We start from the raw sequence: 17,972 nt of genomic DNA on the forward strand, positions 1-17,972 counted from the left end.
AGGCCCTTCTTGTGTCAAAGTGTACTTCATGCATGGATTTCAGACTTCAGCTTTTGGCTGTGTGGCTAAGCAGAGTGTCTCCAATGCATGGATGTTTGTGTGTCTGTGCATTAGTGTATCCTGTCCCCCATGCACTCCCCTAACATGATTATGTATGTGTGCCTATTGCCTAAGCCTCTTCTCCGCCTCCTTCGCTACTTACCTTGAGCTTGTCCTCTCAAGTGTTTAGCAGCATGGCTGTCTGTCAAACTTCTGACTCCTCCTCTGGGATACAGCCTGATGATGTGAACTGGAGTAAGACTGAGTTGACTGGAGTCCAGTCACAAAATCAGCCCACTCCTGACTGGCCCTGGCACTGCCGCAAGCTTCTGTGACAGACTCCACAAACATTCAGCCAAGCATGGACTGAAAATTTAAATTTTAGTTTGATTTTAAAGCAGCAGTGGGTAAAGCCAGAGCCTAAATCAAAGAAGCACTGAAAGGTTTTTCCTATCAACACCAATTTTAAAGTACAACAAATAGGAAAACCTTTTTTTTAAGTATTTAGAAGTGACATAATACAATATATATATTTATGTATAGCTATAAATATAACAAAGAATATATTACGTGTGATACACCAAAGGGAAGCACCAAAAATGTGGCCTGTGACCCAGGAGAAATTACGTCTAAATCTCAATGATGTGTTTGGTTCTAAAATCATCTCTATGTGAAGCCTTCATGCTCTTAAAGATCCACTTGATATGTAAATAGTAACACACGTGTAATGATTGCAGACTGACTTGCAAAAAAGCACACTCTCTAAAAAAATACATATTTTTCCTAAGAGCGCTCCTGCTGTAAATCAGCTGTTTTTGTACATGAATTGTTGAGTACAACAGCATGTTTGAGGTTGTGTTTATAATTTGCTTAAAAGAAAGATAACATTTTGAGCTGTGTAAAAATATACACATATACTGGGCTTTTGGGGTTATTTAGATGAAATTGTGGTCAGGAGCTAAAACGAGTTTATCACTCTTGATTCAAATAAGAGACACGTGTAAATGCACAATTGTAGAAAATATGTTCAGTGGCAGGAGCTTTTCAGCACTGAATTACTGTACTTTTTATGCTGACTATTCATTTAAGTGCCATGTTTTGTTTTTAGCTGTTTTTCCTGCACAGCTGCACAGTACTTTGGCCAACATCTGTTTTCCTTGACTTGACTGAAGAAAGAAGAATAATCACTGAATATCAATGTCCCAGAGGTTTTCATTTACGTGTACAGCAATCATTCTCAGCTGAATACTATAATCATATTCAGGGGGGGCATTTTTTTCCTCAAAACTGCCCTTTAAACTTGTAAATGTGTAATTTGAAGCTAAATACATTATTCCAGTGATATTCACTTAACTGCATTCTGGGACTTCCTCAGCTCATAAGTTGATTTCTAGGGATATCAGCAAATATTTAAACCTTCCAGAGTAGCCAGTGAATATTCAGCACTTCCTGTTCTGTTGCCAATAGTTTTGAGATGTACACAAACTGTTTACATGCAAACACGCTGGATCACGAGGTTTTGTTGGTAGAAGTGGAAGTACAGATACTTTGGTTTAAAAAAAATACTCTAATAAAAACTGAAAAGCTGAGTTAGGCTGTACTTTTTCAGTGTAAAAGTAAAAAATATAAAAAGTGAAGCCAGCTATTTCTGTGCAATGCTAAAGGAACCTTGTGTTATATTAATACGATAATAAATAATGTTACTCTAAGGGAACATCAACTTCTTTTTTTAAAAAAACTTTAAAAAAAACTAAACAGAAATGAGTACAGTCAGGGGTTAAGAGTAAAGAGTATGTTTTTCCAGTCATGCAATCACTGGGTGACTGTGGCAATTGGCTCACAACCAAAGCAATCCCATAGAGCAGGGGTGTCGAACTCCAGGCCTCAAGGGCCGGTGTCCTGCAGGTTTTAGATCTCACCCTGGGTCAACACACCTGAATCAAGTGATCAGTTCATTACCAGGCCTCTGGAGAACTTCAAGACATTTTGAGGAGGTAATTTAGCCATTTAAATCAGCTGTGTTGGATCAAGGACACATCTAAAACCTGCAGGACACCGGCCCTCGAGGCCTGGAGTTCGACACCTGTGCCATAGAGGCTTTTAGTGCAGCACTTTCTTTGCTTATGATCCAGGAACTCGACTGACAGTCAGGGAATTCATATTTTTCCCAGTGGTTCCCTGAGGGTCGTCGACCAGTCTCTGGGTGACTAAAGCCTTAGCTGAAACGCCTTCCCACCACTGGCTATTGTATGTGTCACTCTGCACCAGACATCCATGGACATTGTTTCTAGGCTAAATGATTAGCCATTCATGGCCTTTTAAAAGTGTCCCTTTTAATGTCTACCCCCGAAACGGAGCAGTTACTGTCATGTTTCAGCCCTGCTTCCAGAACAATATGACTGTGTGTGCATCAGAGGTTAGTGAGGGTGATCTCTGCCTATACAGTTTACTAGGGCCACCTTTGGAAAAACACAGAGCCTATTCTAATTATCATTGAACCACATATTTATTGTTGTATAACTAGTCCTTAAAGTTGCAGGGGAGGTCATAATAGGTCGTCTTCATGGAGGAAAAGTAAAGGCTAAATTTGGTGCAAGGTAAAAGAAGTGAATACTAAAAAGACTTTAATTAAACTTAACATGTGAGACAACTAAAAGATTTCTCACATGAGAGAAGAGCCGAGACTATAGACACCACAAAGCTTCAAAAATCACGGTCTCGAGTGTCATTGTGCCGCTTTGATCCAAAAATGTTAAAGTTTGCCTTTATTTACCAAAAGCACAGCTTGACTGGACCCCATGACTACAGCGAGCAGCATCTGACTTATCATCTAAGAGCTATTAAAAGTTGTTTATTTTTACTTTTTCAGGTACATCTCAGAGTCAGTTCTTTAACACTGGGGCTTTGGATGTGACAGTGCTGAGTGAGACGAGAAGATGTGAAGAAAACATTTATACACAAATGCAACCAACAACGCTTTTGTGTGACTTCTGTCATGTGCCAAAAAGGAACGAGGGAGGAAAAAGTGCCATAACTGTGAAATTTAATCTGTCCTATTTTAGATCGGTTGGTAATAATTTATATCGTACCACAGCTCTGATGCATCAGTGGGCTTTGATTTTTATCTGAAGGATCTAATTGTAAGGCTGTGGTCATACAAGCACAAAGAAACTAATAACATCACTCTCAACATGAAAACTGCGCAGATAAAATAATTCCCAACCTTAATGATGAGGGAAGATGTGCAGATGAGTGGGGAGACATGTCTTCATCTTTTAATGTTGAGCTGCTCTTATTGTTTTCATCAGAGAAAGCCATAAAACATAACACGCATTAATTATTATCCCGCTTTAATCATGACAGTCTCAGTCTTGTGCTCATCCTGTCTTGTATCCCTCTTCCATGTTTCAGCTTGTGCGCACTTTCCCATTGCTTGCAGTTTTTTTTTTTTTTTACCAGCCCTGGATTTCTTAAAATAAAGCATTTCCTTTTTTTTCTTTAACAAGTAAAGTAAAATTAGCGTAATTGTTTTAATGAAAAGACCTGAAGGCATTTTCTTTTTTCTTCACCCTGTGATAGCAGATGAGTCCTTTTCACCTAAAGCACAAGGCTGTCCTCAAAATCATTGAGGGAGCAAAGAAAAGAAAGCTCGTAGCAGCAGAAAAATACAATAAATAGTGCAATGTTTAAAAAAAGAGAAAAAAAAACAATACCCTAAAATAATAATACTATTACTAAACACAATGCAGATGAAAGAACAGTCATATACACAAATCTATTCCCCAAAGACCTGCTCAGGATTTGCTCAGTGGTTAAAAAAAAACAATTACAGTGCCATGAAATGAATAAAAGGTATATTCAGTTATCTGAGTCCTTTGAAGATGGGTGAGGACGAGTAAGCAAATCTAATTCAACAGCGAGGGTTTTCCTTTGCAGAAGAGCCTATGAGAAAAAAACTCCCAAAGTGCAGAGATTAGTAAGCAGTACTGCCAGTTTCTTCTTCACTGGGGGAGTGTGTGTTGTTGCTCTCTCGCACGCTCTCATTTCTGGTTGTGTGTGTTTGTGCATGCGTGTACGTGTGTGTGGTGGCACTGTAATAGTCCAATCTGGTCGGTGACAGTCTGAAGAGACAAACTTCCACTGTTGCAGGATTCCTGGGAGTTAATGATGAGGAGCCAGCAGAGGTGAGGACATTATGATCAAATGCACACAGAGAGAACTAAATGAACCCGTTCGAGGGGGGGCGGGCAAAATAACAGGCGCACCCTAACAATATGTGAATATCAAGCAGCTAATAAGGAGGACCACCACCCTTCGCTCTCTTCATAACGGCTGCAGGCCTCCCCGTGACGCTTTCATGCTGCTTCGTGGACTGCATGTGGTCGGATCTTGGGACTTCTTTCAAGTGGGAAGCTGTGAGTTATGAGAGACAACAGAAGTGAAACACCCAGCGTTGTTTAGATCGGCTGGCAGAAACAACACTGCTGTTTTTTTCAGAATGTTAAAAAAGTGCTCGATTTGCCTTGAAAAATGTAATTTTTCTTTAAATGTGTGTGTCCTGCATAGGGAATTATGTGGCATTTGTTAATTATGCTTCATACCTTTTAGTTTGATTCGCTCTCACTTTGTCAGATGGTATACCTTAATCAACACCAGCAGTTTTACTCTGAATGTATTAATCTGAAGTGATTTTTTTAAAAACCTGGATGTTATTTAACCCTGTTGTGATGCAGTCACTAGGAGAAGCAGTGCCTGGAGACTGTGCCATCAATTTTCCACTTTTCCAATTCAGGGTCACGGATCTTGATCCCATCACAACTGTCGCAGGAATAACGCATAAAAACAGGCAGCCTTTCAAACCTACAGGCAATTTAGAATAACCCGTAAACCTAACCTGCACATCTTTGGACTGTGGGAGGAAGCCCGAGAACCCGGAAAGAACCCAAAAAGACACGGGACAACATGTAAACTCCACACAAACTTAAGACCTTCTTTCTGTGAGTCTGCAGTGTTAACAACCGCATCACTGTGCTGCCTGAGACTGTGCCACAGCCAAGACTACTGTGATCATGTGCAATCAACTTGCAGCTTTCTTGCCTTTGAAACGGTTGCTTCAAAGATGGAGAGCAAGTCTGCAACCACTTCCAGTCGTCTTCGAAGGAACTTTGGTATATCAAGACAGCAATAACATGCCAATAAGACAGAGACGATCTGCCATCAGTCTGCTAGTCTGCAACTGAGTGGGGTCAAGTTGGCAATTAAAATTGTTTGTGATAATATGGCAATTAACTGTGATAATTGGGGACAATTCCAAATCTGTTGCTATCTACATACACAGAACTTCATATTAACAGTTTATATTCAGAGTGCAGCTAGAACCTCATAGATTTAAGCAGAAATTCCCTGAGTGATGTAGTTTCTGTGGGAAGCTGATTTCACTGCAAAATTTGACTGATGCTCTACAAACTTTCTTTTATAAAGGAAAAATAACCAGTCGGCAAACAGTTGAGCCATGTCCCTTACAGCAAAAAGATGCATCGGAGATAAATTGTGCTTATCAGCACAGACTGTTACAGACTGATTGGAATATAAAATAAAATAAAATACTCCAGTAAAAACTGAAGTACTGATTCAACTGCTTTACTCAAGTAAAAGTGAAAAAGTATAGGCTCTGAAACGTAAAATCAATAACTATTCAAGTAAAACACAGATACCTGAAAATCCTACTTAAGTACTGTAATGAAGTATTTATACTTCGTTGCTTCCCACCTCTGAGTCAGACCACAATTGTTTGGAGACAGGTTACTTCCCAGCATGCAACCCATGCTTGTCAAACGTGGTCACCATGGGGCTGAAGGCGTGACCAGCTAGTCACCATGTACTAGCAGTAAGTTTCTGAACTTGCCATCCTATTTTTCCTCTAGTGTGACTGAGCTGTGACTGTGGTTATAAATGTTAATACAAAGCAATAAAACCCAGAGCTGACAAAATGAGGAAGTGTCAAAAGCTGCAGTTCCTTGAATGGCCACTCGAGGCTGACACCTGAAGTGAGCCAATCAGCATTGACTCCCATGTCAAAATGAACTTCACAAATAAAAAAAACCCAATAACTTTAATGAAAGCAAACCAAACCCAGTAACAACAATTCAAGCAAAGAAATTCAGAAGAAGCAGGTGTGAGGAGCACGAGAACATCAGACATTATCACAAGGAGACCACAAGCTGACAAACAGACTGATTAAACAACATAGTTAGAAACAAGACTACATACATACACAAGACTGACTGGGCACAGGTGAAAACAACTGAACACAGGTGAAATCAACAAGGAAATGACACAAAAGAAAGCAAAAAAAACGAAACTAAAACAAACACAGGAACACAGATAGAGAAGCATAGGTAAAAACAACAAGAAACAAAAGTACAAGAAAAACTATAAATATGGCAGAACATAACACATACAGTCTATAGATACATCTATCTAAGAAAGCTAGAACTTAGCACAGCACACTGTCTTCCTTGTATGGTCACTTCTGGCTCAAAAAAACTTAACTTGAGCTTTCAAAATGGGACCGTTATAATTACAATAATTTTCTACATTGAACTGTCAATGTAAGTTTGGCCTGTCATACTTTTTCCACTTACAGTGGAGGAAGCTGGGCATTTTACCCCATTTAAGCATTACTTATAGCCATCTATTTCAGCCGGTTATTGCTTACAACACTTACAACAATTTAGCTATCACTTTAAGCAAACTATTACAACTAATTTAGTGATTAAAGAAAGACTTGGCATTCTGCTCACTTGCTAACTAGCGCATTTTTTACTCTCTCAGTGCCAACACTGGTAAGGTACTAAAACTGATTCTGGAAAAGCGCCAGGATTACTAGTCTGTGAGCAGTTACCTTACATCAGTGCATCGAATGCAGACCACAAAGACTCAACTATGATACAAAATAAATAAATAATATCGAGCATGTCTTGTGTAGTGTAGACATTACGGTGGAGCAGCGTTTGCACCCCTGGGTGCCTCTGCCATTTCAAATGGCCTCAGACTCCTTGTCTGTTGCATGACCATGCAGATCTATGATCAGACCTAAAGCCTGTGCATGACTGACAGCAGCTACTGTTAGAGATCCACCATCGCATCTCAGAGCTGCCAACCCATACTGGGCTGAAGGCTTTCCTAGGTTTGCTCCAAAAAAGAAAAGAAAGGGAAATGTCAACCACCTGAAATATTTTTCTTCACTCCACGATGCAGTCTGTACCGTTTTAAGCTTTTTGACCGATCTTTGTCTGCATATGTTTCCACGATTTTGCAGACTGTTATTTTTCTCACACTATGCAGGTGGATTTACGTGCACAGCATGTGATTCACCTGTGTGTGGCAACATATTAAACACCTACACACATAAACATGTATGTGTGTACCCACACACTTTTATTTACGAGAACCTTTTGCTGACTGTATTTATCACCTAAGCACATATTGTAACAGCCACATTTCAACCTAACATTCAAGCATTTAAATCCTAAACCCTTTAACCTACTCTATTCTATGATATTAATGAATTCTGCACACAATTTATAATTCAGCAGACATGTCCATTACAGTGAGAGCAATCAGTGTACCGCTGAAGACAGAGCAGCATGTTAGGACTGTACTGGGAACCGTACATGAGGAATAAGAAGCTCAATGACAAATCAGGAGGTAAAACTTTGATAGGAATAGTCAGGCCTATTAGCAGTAGGTGTTGGATACAAAAAGCTTTGTTACAATTTGAATTTTTAGTTGGCTTATCTCAGGGTATTTGTTAGCCCTTCTTTTGTTTTTTATTTTGAGCAATGGTCTACAGCAGTCTTCTTCCAGGCCAAAGGTGCTTCCAAAGGTAAAGATTATATACAACCATAGCAGCAGAAGTTAAAAGTCAGGCAGTGCTATTTCAAAGCTACAATATTTTAAATTTAGAGGTAATTCTGTGTTGCTGTGGATACTGTTTTCTGGTTGAGCTGCAGCAAGACCATTTTAAAGACTCTTTTTTGGAAAGTTGTCTGCCTGATTTTTTTATAACTAAGACTTGTGAATCCTCTAATCATTTTCAATTCCACTCAGTCTGAAATTGGTGCTGAGAAGGCCAGTACACCAAAGGTGAAATATTTATATCTCAACAACCCTTTCAGCTTATACACAGGCATGTGAATTATTTTTTAAAGCAGACTTAAAATCTTTAAAGCCATTTTTTTAAGATGTATCGCTGCATCTAAGATGGCCAGCTTCCTTCTGGCTGGGAGTAGATTTGTGCAAGTAAAGGCGCTCTCATGGTTTTGCTGATTAGTGAGCGTACATAAGATGCAGAATTAGATATTAGCCAGGGTTAAGAAGAGAGTCAACTAAGCCAGAAGCTAAAGCTGTAGATATAAAGTCTACTCTTAATTTGTGTTCATTAACTTTAAAGTAATAAGATTATTACTACGGCTGACCTGAACTATTAGCCTTCTTTATGACAGTCTGGGCTCAACCGTATTCGAACTGGATAAGGACTTCTGTATCCAGAAAAACCCCAGTTAAGGCCATCTGCTTCTTTTTTTTCTTTTTTTTTTCAAAGACACCAACTGTGGTTTTGGCATCTCATCCGGAGCCCTCGCTGTGTATGGAGGTTTTCTGGGCATTAAGGAGGAGACGCAGAGCACAATGCAGGGATTATATAGACATCCCTTTGGACCCGAGATTGCTGAAAGAACACCAGGAAGAGTTGGAGGATGAGTTGTGGTTGAGGAAATGTGTGTCCGCTAGTTTGTGTCCCCTGGACCATGTAGTGTAGGAAAAACGAGAGGGGGTATGATGTTTTAAAATGAAGTATATTGCCAAACTCTGTTACATTAAACCAGGGGTCAGCAAACTTTAACACCCAAAGAGCCATTTGGAGCCGGTTTCCATGCAAAAGAAAACACTGGGAGCCGCAAATACTTTTTGACATCTAAAATGCAGATAACTCTGTATATATTGTTTTTTACTTTTATGCTTTGTGTGACCAACTAAGGTGTGTTTCTTATGCAATCCATGAAGTGCTACAGAGAAAATTACATTTTATTTATGTAATTAACACATTTTGAGCTCTTAAAGAAATATAACATAAGGAAAGACACCCAGCTGAACTAAAATGATCCATGTAGCAAACAAAAACTGTTGTGAGCCGCCACCCTTATGTCGCCTTTAGGCTTTTGGAGCCTTGACCTGACTTTTTAAAAATAATTGAAAAAAAAAAGCACTATGCTGCTGAAAAAAATGAAAAATAGATATTTGCATAATTCTGCCTAAATCTGTATTTTACCTGGTTAATGTGTGTGGCGGGGCGTGGTCTGCAGTGCCGCTGCAGGAGAGGCTGACGCACCTGAGCGGCACCCGCAATCACGCCTCGCCGCCTTAAACGTCTGTGCCGTCTATGCTGTTGTTGGTGTGTGTCGGGCTGTGAGCTGAAAAGCTACAGCCGCCTGTATGCGTACAGCAACCGTGTGTGAAAAGTGGTCAATAAAGAGATGCTGAAAAGCGCATGCAAACATCGTCGGGTCTGCCGTGGTATGTTTACAGTGGGACTTCTGCTCCCGAACCTCTGCGTACAGCGTCTGCAAATCGGAGCTGTACGAAGTCACTTTCATCTTTACACAGGACTGTAAGCTGTCATCTGTGAGGCGTGAGCGGTGTTTGTTTTTTAACATGGTTCACGGTGGAGAATAGCTGCTGACATAATGTGAATCCGAAGATCCATAATTGGCCCACCTGGGGTTGAAAGTCTCGATAAATGCACGGCGTTTCGGCGGGTACACCGGCTTCTGCGAGTGTGACGCTTGTTTTGAGTGATGAAAAAATGAAAGAATATAATTGTATTTTTATATTTCAATATCACAATAATCTTCCAATTTAGAACAACAAGTTAAAAAAGAACTAACATAAATAAAATACACTTTAGCTAAATACTTCTAATTTATTTTCCCTAAACCACGGGGAGCCGCATGTTGCCGACCCCTGCATTAAACTATTGAAAGTTCCGTTTAAAATTACAATATTTAATTAATTACACAGTACAGAGTACATCATAGGGGGTAACGAAAAACTCTGTTTCTGCTGTTTCATCAGCCTATACTGAACCAAAACACAAAGGCACATTTCTAATAGTATAAACTATTTAAAGACGCTAACAATACCACAGCAACCTTGTGATAAGAGGGCGTACCTGTTTCTGTTGGCTGCATGGAGCCATAGACTGTATATAAAAGATGGACATAGTGGTTCAAATAGTGATGTTGGTTTTTAAACACTATGTCATAAGTGTAAGAAATCACAAGTGTAAGCTATTTAAAGATGGCTGCTCCTTTTTTCTGCTGGAGATTTCTTCCTGTTAAAAGGGAGTTTTTCCTTCCCACTTTTGCCACCTCCTTGCTCTAAGGGGGTTGGGATTTTCTGTTATTATAAGGTCTTTACCTTACAATGGAAAGCTCCTTGAGGCAGCTGCTGTTGTGATTCTGCGTTAAATAATAACAGTTTATCACATGCCTCTTCCTTTCCACATTGCACATAAGGTGTCTTTGGGCACTGGTGTCTTGATGCAAAGGCTGCATATTCTCAGAAAAATAATGTTTTGCAGATATGCAAAGACCACATGAGAGTTATAACAGTTCGTGTCATTTATACCTTTCTGTTTAGCATTTGGTTTCCCTTTTTCCAATTTATTTTATTTTCACTCACTTTCACCCACTACTTAGGTTTTGGCAATAAAAACTACTTGGTTAGGATTAGAAAGAAACTGCAGGAGTTAGATTCCCATGACTCTTATGTCATAACCTGGTGAGGCATGCAGCTACCAAATGGCACCTTTTGAGGAATGAGGCATGCCAGAGGATTTCACAAAATTGTAATATTATAGAGACATAGACTTCTATCCAATTTGAATTACCCATTCAACCAGAGAAGTCCCTGCTCTGCATTAAAAAGACAGCAGGTTTAAAGTGCAAAAGACTTTCTGCCATAGACTGTGTATAAAAGATAGATATAGCCCCAGAAAAGTTTGAGAAATGAAGTGGCTCTTTCTAATAGCCAGCAGGGGGCTAAATCTGCAGTTTCAGAAATCTTCCTGGTTGTATGGAAGCTTTGTCTCTGTGACCGCAGTAAACCCTTTCGTAATGTGACAGTCCATTTTCCACAGGCAAAGACACTAAAGGCAAAAATGCTTAGTTTAAAGAACTTATTATGCTTTCAACATCTATGAGTCTGCTAGGATCTCCTCACGTCTGAGTGGCGTGAACTTCATCATCAGATGGCATGCACGCGGGTCAGTGCAAACATCCCAATGTCTGCTTGTTTTTTGTGGATAATTTACAACACAGTGTGCAAACTATGGACACTGAGTCTCCAGTTGTCTGTGTCCATGCCTATAAGAGACCATAATGAAGTTAACATCTTTAACCGCTACCCATCTTTTATATACAGTCTATAGCTTCTGCACTGGCTTCACTTTTCAGCCCAGAAAGCTGTATGTCTCATTTACTCATGTATAACTTGTGTATGCAAACATTTCCAAGCTTTACGTTTGTTTGCTTTTTAGTGCATAAGCGAGTCGAACCTGAAGTTGATCCGGCTGGCAAAATGCCAACGTTGCAAACTCTAAGCGCTCACCTGAGCTCTAAAAATGGGAATCTTCCTTTGCAGAGGTATGACAGCGCTGTGCCACCGTTAGCAGAAACAGAGCTGTTTCTGTCAGCCGCATGCAGTCATGAAGTTGTCATTATTGTGAAATGTGAGGGCAGCTCTCTACTTTATGCCCCCCACCCCCCTGCAGATACAGTGTGCTCATTATTTGGATCATGAGCTGCGGGAGGGTTCGGGCTCTTTAATCAATGAACAGAATGACACAGGGTATAAGTCACAGTGATCTTCAATAAAGCACACTACAGTAACCAGAAGATGAAGACATAAAGTCCATGTGGTGAAATGTACAGAATTACTGTGCAATAGCCTGGATGTAGATTAAAAGTAGCTGGCTGGACCTGGTGTGACGTTGAGAGAAAACAGGTGGATGGTCCAATGTAATGTGTGTGTTCCCCTTCTGTTTCATTTAGTTCCTATACTGCAATTACACGGATGAGACTCACTGCAAGGCTTTTTCCCTCCAGTGCTCTTTCTCTCTCCCTCTCTCAATCCAAGTCTGTGATTTCATGTATAATTACTTGCATAATTATAGTTCCCTCCGTTCTACTGTTTCAGGAGGTCTGTTTCTGTCTCTCTGGTATCGCTTGTCTTTCTCGAGCACTCACACATCCCGCGCACACAGACACAACAGTGCTTGCACCCTACTGATTCTCCCACCCTTTCCCTTTGCCTGGTGGTAAGACTTGTCTTGTCACTTTTCTTTGTTTAGTCGTCGTCTGAGGCAGGCCTGTTCTAATATTGGAAAGACAGCAGAGCAGATACAGTGTGCATGAAGAAGCTGGTGCTTTACTCCTGAGCTGCCATGCTTCCTCATTAATTATTCATCCAGACATCGCAAACTTAAAGAGCCTTAAGGTGTGTCACAGGGAATGAGGGGAAACAAAATGCTCTATAATTTTTTTTGTTCTTGCTTACAACTTAAAGCTTCCCGAACTGTGTGAGAAGACAAGAGGCGCACACGCGCACACACACATAAACACTGATCGTGGCATTGTAAACCAGCACCTTCTAATGTTTTTAAAGTTTCCTACGGCTTGTGGATGATGCCAGTAGATACAATTAGTTTGATTGCTTAGCAACAGAACATCACTTTTGAGACAGGGTAAGATTCAGGTGGAGTATCGAGGTTACATGCTGTTTTTTTTCCCAAAGAATCTGTTTTTCCCAAAACTTCCATGCAAAGTAGCACGCGGTGTATCTTCAGTGCCGCTTTAATGTGTCAATCAGCAGAGTAACACACCACGCTGTGTCTCGGGTTAACTGACAATACGATTATATCAACACCACACATAATCCACACACACATACTCGCAGAGTCATTTACTGCTCGACAGGGTTCAAAATATAAGCTTTGTACCGCACTGCAGGTCTACTGTGTAACCAATCATGGCCTACTTTCAGGTATCTGGAGGATTTCCCCACTTTATCTGGCCACATATGGCCTCATCCTATTTCAACTCATTTTTATGCTGCGATGTAAAGGAGGAAATTCAATTTCTTGTACTTGGAAGTGTTTCAGGATGAGTGCCAAGAGTTACGGGAAGATTGGCACAGTTTGGGAGCCAGGTTCGGCGTTTCGATAAGCGGCGCATCAGTAATGTAATGATGCTTAATAACCTGCCACTCACAATTACAGCACAGACCCTAATGGTGGTCAGTTGTGTTCTTTGTCACTGTGCTCTTACCCCCTCTGCTGGAGAGACAAGAGACCGGGACCTGATGTACTCAGCGATGGGGCAGGTCTCGAGAGTAAAAAGTACCTTCACATCTCCAAGGGAGGGTGATGTATTTGCCCTAGTTCACAAATGTCACACCTCACACTTTCACTCTCCAACTTGAGCTTTTCCTTCAGTCAGGTGAAGTTAGGGTGTGTGTGCATGTGAGGGAGGGCAGGCACACTTGGGTCGGAGTTGCAGCACATCGGTGAGGCTTTAATTTGGTGTGCGAGGCGAGCCGCCGCGGACTCTCCCAGCAGAGACGGTGCTGTGTTTGTTTTGCGGGTGTGTAAATTAGCGGTAATTCGTTTGCTCAGTAATGACGTGGGAGAGCTAATTAGGGCAGTGTTGATGGGTGCATTAATTAGTCTCTAGTGTGTGATGCTAATAAGACCCTGATTTGGAGTGTGTATGTTTGTGTTCGCATGTGCATGAGTGTAAACCATGTTTCTGTAAAGGCCCACCAGTATAGGTCATGCCATGAGGAATGTAGTATGAGAGCATGAGGGAATGGGTAAATACTGCAAGAGAGTGCGTTGTGAGTCAACACTGGTACTTTGTGTGTGCGTGTGGTGGAGCAGCAGGGCTATATCTGTGTATGAGAACCTCTTTAATCCTGGTTACGCCATGATGTCGGCTATGCCTGACTGAATATTGATCCCTCCATTGAACCATTACAGGCCCCTGCTCACACACCACAGCGAGGAAACAGGGGCGTGCGTACAGCCGGTCAGTCACACTGCGGTGCTTTCAGTGCTGCAGCTGCATCCCAATCATAAATTCATACCAACCTATAAAAACGTCCAGGACACAAAACAGACAACACAGGGAGCCGTAATGGATGAAAGGCTGTTTTATAAGTGTGTTCAGTGACAGGTCCACTTCACAGATAAGAAGGATCCATCTGTGTGTGTGGTCACAGCAGGGCAGCTCTACTACTCTACACTGTGGGTTCTCTCAGTCAGGGAGTGACAAGGTGGCAGCGTGCTGAAAGAATTTATGGCATATTACTGATATGGCATTCATCATAGCAGCGGTGAAAGGCAAGCATATGCGTTTAGGGGGGTGGGGGGTGCACGGGGTGGCTTTAGAGCCTCACAAGTGATCTATTTTAATCATATTTATTCATGACTATCCCGTTATACATAATCCATTACTATTCCTGTTCAACTGTATCCTCTGCTGTTTCGCAGTGCCGCTCATTTCTTCGCCTCCTCCCCTTTCTCTTGTAAAACTGTGGAGAAAAAGAGAAATTTAAATCAGCACGAGGGGCCAGCAGATCATCCTGTTTAAAGTCATCTGTGGCTCTGAAACTTTCTCTGACAAATACAATAAGGTGATTTATATTTAGCACAGGAAAAGGAATTCTGCTTTCGCCTGAACAACAGCTCAGGCAAAAGGGGTTGAGGGGATGGAGATTTGTCATGGTGAGCTTTATTGAAGCCTGCCAGGGAGAGACTTGCCCTGACTTCAGGTCATGCTTTAGCTTTGAAACTACATTGTTGTGGGAAGTGAAAACTACATCGACATACCTCGAACCTCCAGAGTGCACTCCACCTCGTCTTCCCCGAGGTCATTGATGGCCCTGCAGGAGTATCTGCCCCCATCAAACAGGCTTGGCTTGCGGATATTCAGAGTCAACACTCCCTGGTCGTTTTGCATCAGAAACTTGGGGTCTTCACCGATGATCATTCTGTTCTTCATCCAAATGATCTTTGGCTAAGGCACAGTAGGATGTTGGAGGAGCAAGCAAAATTGGTGGGATGCAGGAAAGGAGAGGAGAAGGGTGTGTGAGTGTGCGCGTGGGGGGATAACACAGCGAGGGACGTCAGGAGGGTAGGAGAGAGCAGAGGGAGGAGGGTAGGAGGTGAAATTAGGTCAACGTTTCGCCTTGACAAATCTTTGCCGATTTTGTGTGATTAAAAAAAATACATGCGCTAAAAGATCTAGCTGCTCCACCTCTTGTTCTAGCTTCCTACATAAAAATACATTCCTGCAGCAAAGGCATCAAAATCCTTTCTGACTGTTCACACACTCACTGCTTGACACTCAAAACCTGTAAAAAACACAAAGCAGGATATTTGTGGCAAACCCTTGCAGTGCAGCTATCACAGGCCAATCCAGGTAAAGTCCACACACGATGGTGCTGTAGTGTGTAGTATAGTCATTTGCAACAAACAGCTGGGGGTTACCTTTTGTGCATTCAGCACTGCTTTATTGACAGCCATGACTTTTTTTTTGTCTTAACACAACCACACTAGGACACATTGTACTCACTTTATTTCACATTTATTTTACTCGTCATGCATAAACTAGGAAGCACACTTCTCTATATTTTATCTTTAGGTTTTCTAGATATGTTTGAATCTGTGAGCCGCACACAAACTACCATCAAAATCCACATACTGATTGGTGTCTAAATACCTAACAGTCTAAATACCTTGTTGCTTGGTTTTACAGACCAATTTTTAAACCGATTTTTAAAAATATATTTATATCTTAAAAATATAAAAAGACAAATAATTAAGAGCAGAAGGATAAATACCTTGGGTTGTAAATGAACTCCAATCAAATGCCCAAAAAACGACATCACTGACACACACCTGTAAAAAGTAAAGTTCAGATACCTTGGGGTTGCCACGAACGGCACAGGAGATGGCGGCACTGTATCCTGCAATGACACTTCTGTCCACCAGGGGAGCTGTGAATTTAGGACAGCTGCTCACGTCTATCTCTTTGTAGGGTGAAGTGTTGTAGAGCAAACCTGGACATGGGGTGAAGACGTTGAGACACACATACACTCACACTGCTTGATGTGTAATAATAACAGTGGCTGCTATGAAGCCAACACAGATATAATGAAACGTAATCAAAGTCAACATAGATGAAAATAAAGTACATATATCCATAAATAAATCAAAAGGCAGGGTAAAGAGGTACGCTTCAAGTTTATGATTAAAGATTTCAACACGTCCTCCAGCAGACTGGAGCATAAAAGCTGACTCCCCAAAGGTTTTTGTCCTGTGCTTTCCAGCTCTTTCTATGATGAATGTGAGACTGAAATAATACCGAATTTGCTTCCTTGTATCAATAATGGATATTCAACAAATTTACCCATTGATGGGTTAAGAGGAAATTCAAATAATTCTGAGAATTTTCTGAAGAATATGATGAAAAGACAGATGAAGGCCATGTAGCTGAAAAGGCTTACATAGTGTAGTGGATGAAAGATGTTTTCATTTCGGTGGGGCATGTCTCAGTTTAAAAGACGCCAAGCTAGTTTGTACCACGTTGTAAAAGTCGATTCTGTCCAGGAAATGTGTAACACATAGACTGAAATGCATAATTATTAACCTTCAGTTGTCACTGTCCACTATTTTGGGAGTGTTTTGTCTGTAATATCCACGCCGCATCCTCTCACACAAGCAACTGTTCTCAACTGGCTTTTGAGTTATCGAGGCAGGAAGCTGACTTTTTGTTTTATGCTCAGGTCAGGTGGGCACCGCGATCAACAACCCTCCAAATTTTATAGGCCAGACTGATGCTTGGAACACAAAAGAGATTGGCTGGTGGGCTGCCAAGTCTTCTGGGAGAGTAAGCAAATGCAACAACACAAAAACAGTAGCAGCATTTGGCTGGTGGCAGGTGTTAATTTCCCAGCCTGGTCGCTTTCATAATATGCGGCCAATATTAAATGGTATTTAACACTCTGTCAAAGAATATTTCTGTTAAGCGTAATCAGTGTGAATTAATTTAGCTTTAAACCATGTTCAAGCAATTAATCACAGCCGATAATTAATTATAGGTAGTTCTAATGTCGTTACTGTGTTCTACAGCGAAAATAATACAAAGCTGCGTTTTATTTAGTGTAGCTTCTGTTTTTCACTACTGTACCCTTTACAAACCACAATGCTCACTTTATCTTTCAATTGAATACAATGTGGTCTACCGCTCAGCATGCGTTAGATGTTGCTCAGCATCAAAAGCAATACTATCATGTTACAGAGAGCAGAGCTCTGCGGGGATTTCATTACCTGTTTTGGTAATGACAGCGGTGTTCTTGCTGATGCCAGGCTCATCGCTGAGGCCACAGATGTTTTCGCTGAGCACTCGAAAGGAATACTCGTTCCCCATGACCAGGTCAGACACAGTGCAGCTGGGCCTGCGGTTGTGCTCATAGACCGTGAACCACTCCTGATGTATGAGAGAGAAGGAGAGGTTCAAAGAAGCTTATAGCTGAGGTGGAGCTCTATATGCTGAAGAATCTCCAGTGCCCAACATCTATGTTCTTCTAGGCCGCCTTCCTGTCGATTTGTTCAACATAACGACCATGGTAGCGTACGACGGCTTTGCGTACGACGTACGACGTTGGGTTTTTTGCACATTCGCTGAGCATTGCACATTCTGACTTTGGAGTAAATTGTCTAGGAAGCCAGAGTGGGAATGCCGTGTGGAGATGACATGTTTTTCACTTGTGAAAAATCTTTCTCACTTGGAATAATGGACTTCAAAGCC

At 41.2% G+C, this 17,972-nt stretch overlaps 1 protein-coding gene across 2 annotated transcripts in view; it reads right to left on the reverse strand.

The window, feature by feature from the left end:
- Positions 1–14,295: 14,295 nt before the first annotated feature.
- The window catches only part of mybpc2a (myosin binding protein Ca), a 64,038-nt gene continuing 60,361 nt past the window's right edge, over positions 14,296–17,972 (reverse strand). For both annotated transcript variants that reach the window (XM_013909038.1, XM_005726272.1), the window contains 4 exons: positions 17,492–17,651; positions 16,085–16,221; positions 14,990–15,176; positions 14,296–14,691 (listed from right to left, as the gene is read on the reverse strand). In XM_013909038.1, coding sequence (XP_013764492.1) covers positions 14,657–14,691; positions 14,990–15,176; positions 16,085–16,221; positions 17,492–17,651 — 519 coding nt within the window. In that variant the 3' untranslated portion in view covers positions 14,296–14,656. The remainder of the gene's footprint in view (positions 14,692–14,989; positions 15,177–16,084; positions 16,222–17,491; positions 17,652–17,972) is intronic.

This window comes from Pundamilia nyererei, unplaced genomic scaffold, assembly GCF_000239375.1.
Source record: "Pundamilia nyererei isolate P.nyererei 1_Seehausen unplaced genomic scaffold, PunNye1.0 scaffold00018, whole genome shotgun sequence".
NCBI classification, from domain to species: Eukaryota; Metazoa; Chordata; class Actinopteri; order Cichliformes; family Cichlidae; genus Pundamilia; species Pundamilia nyererei.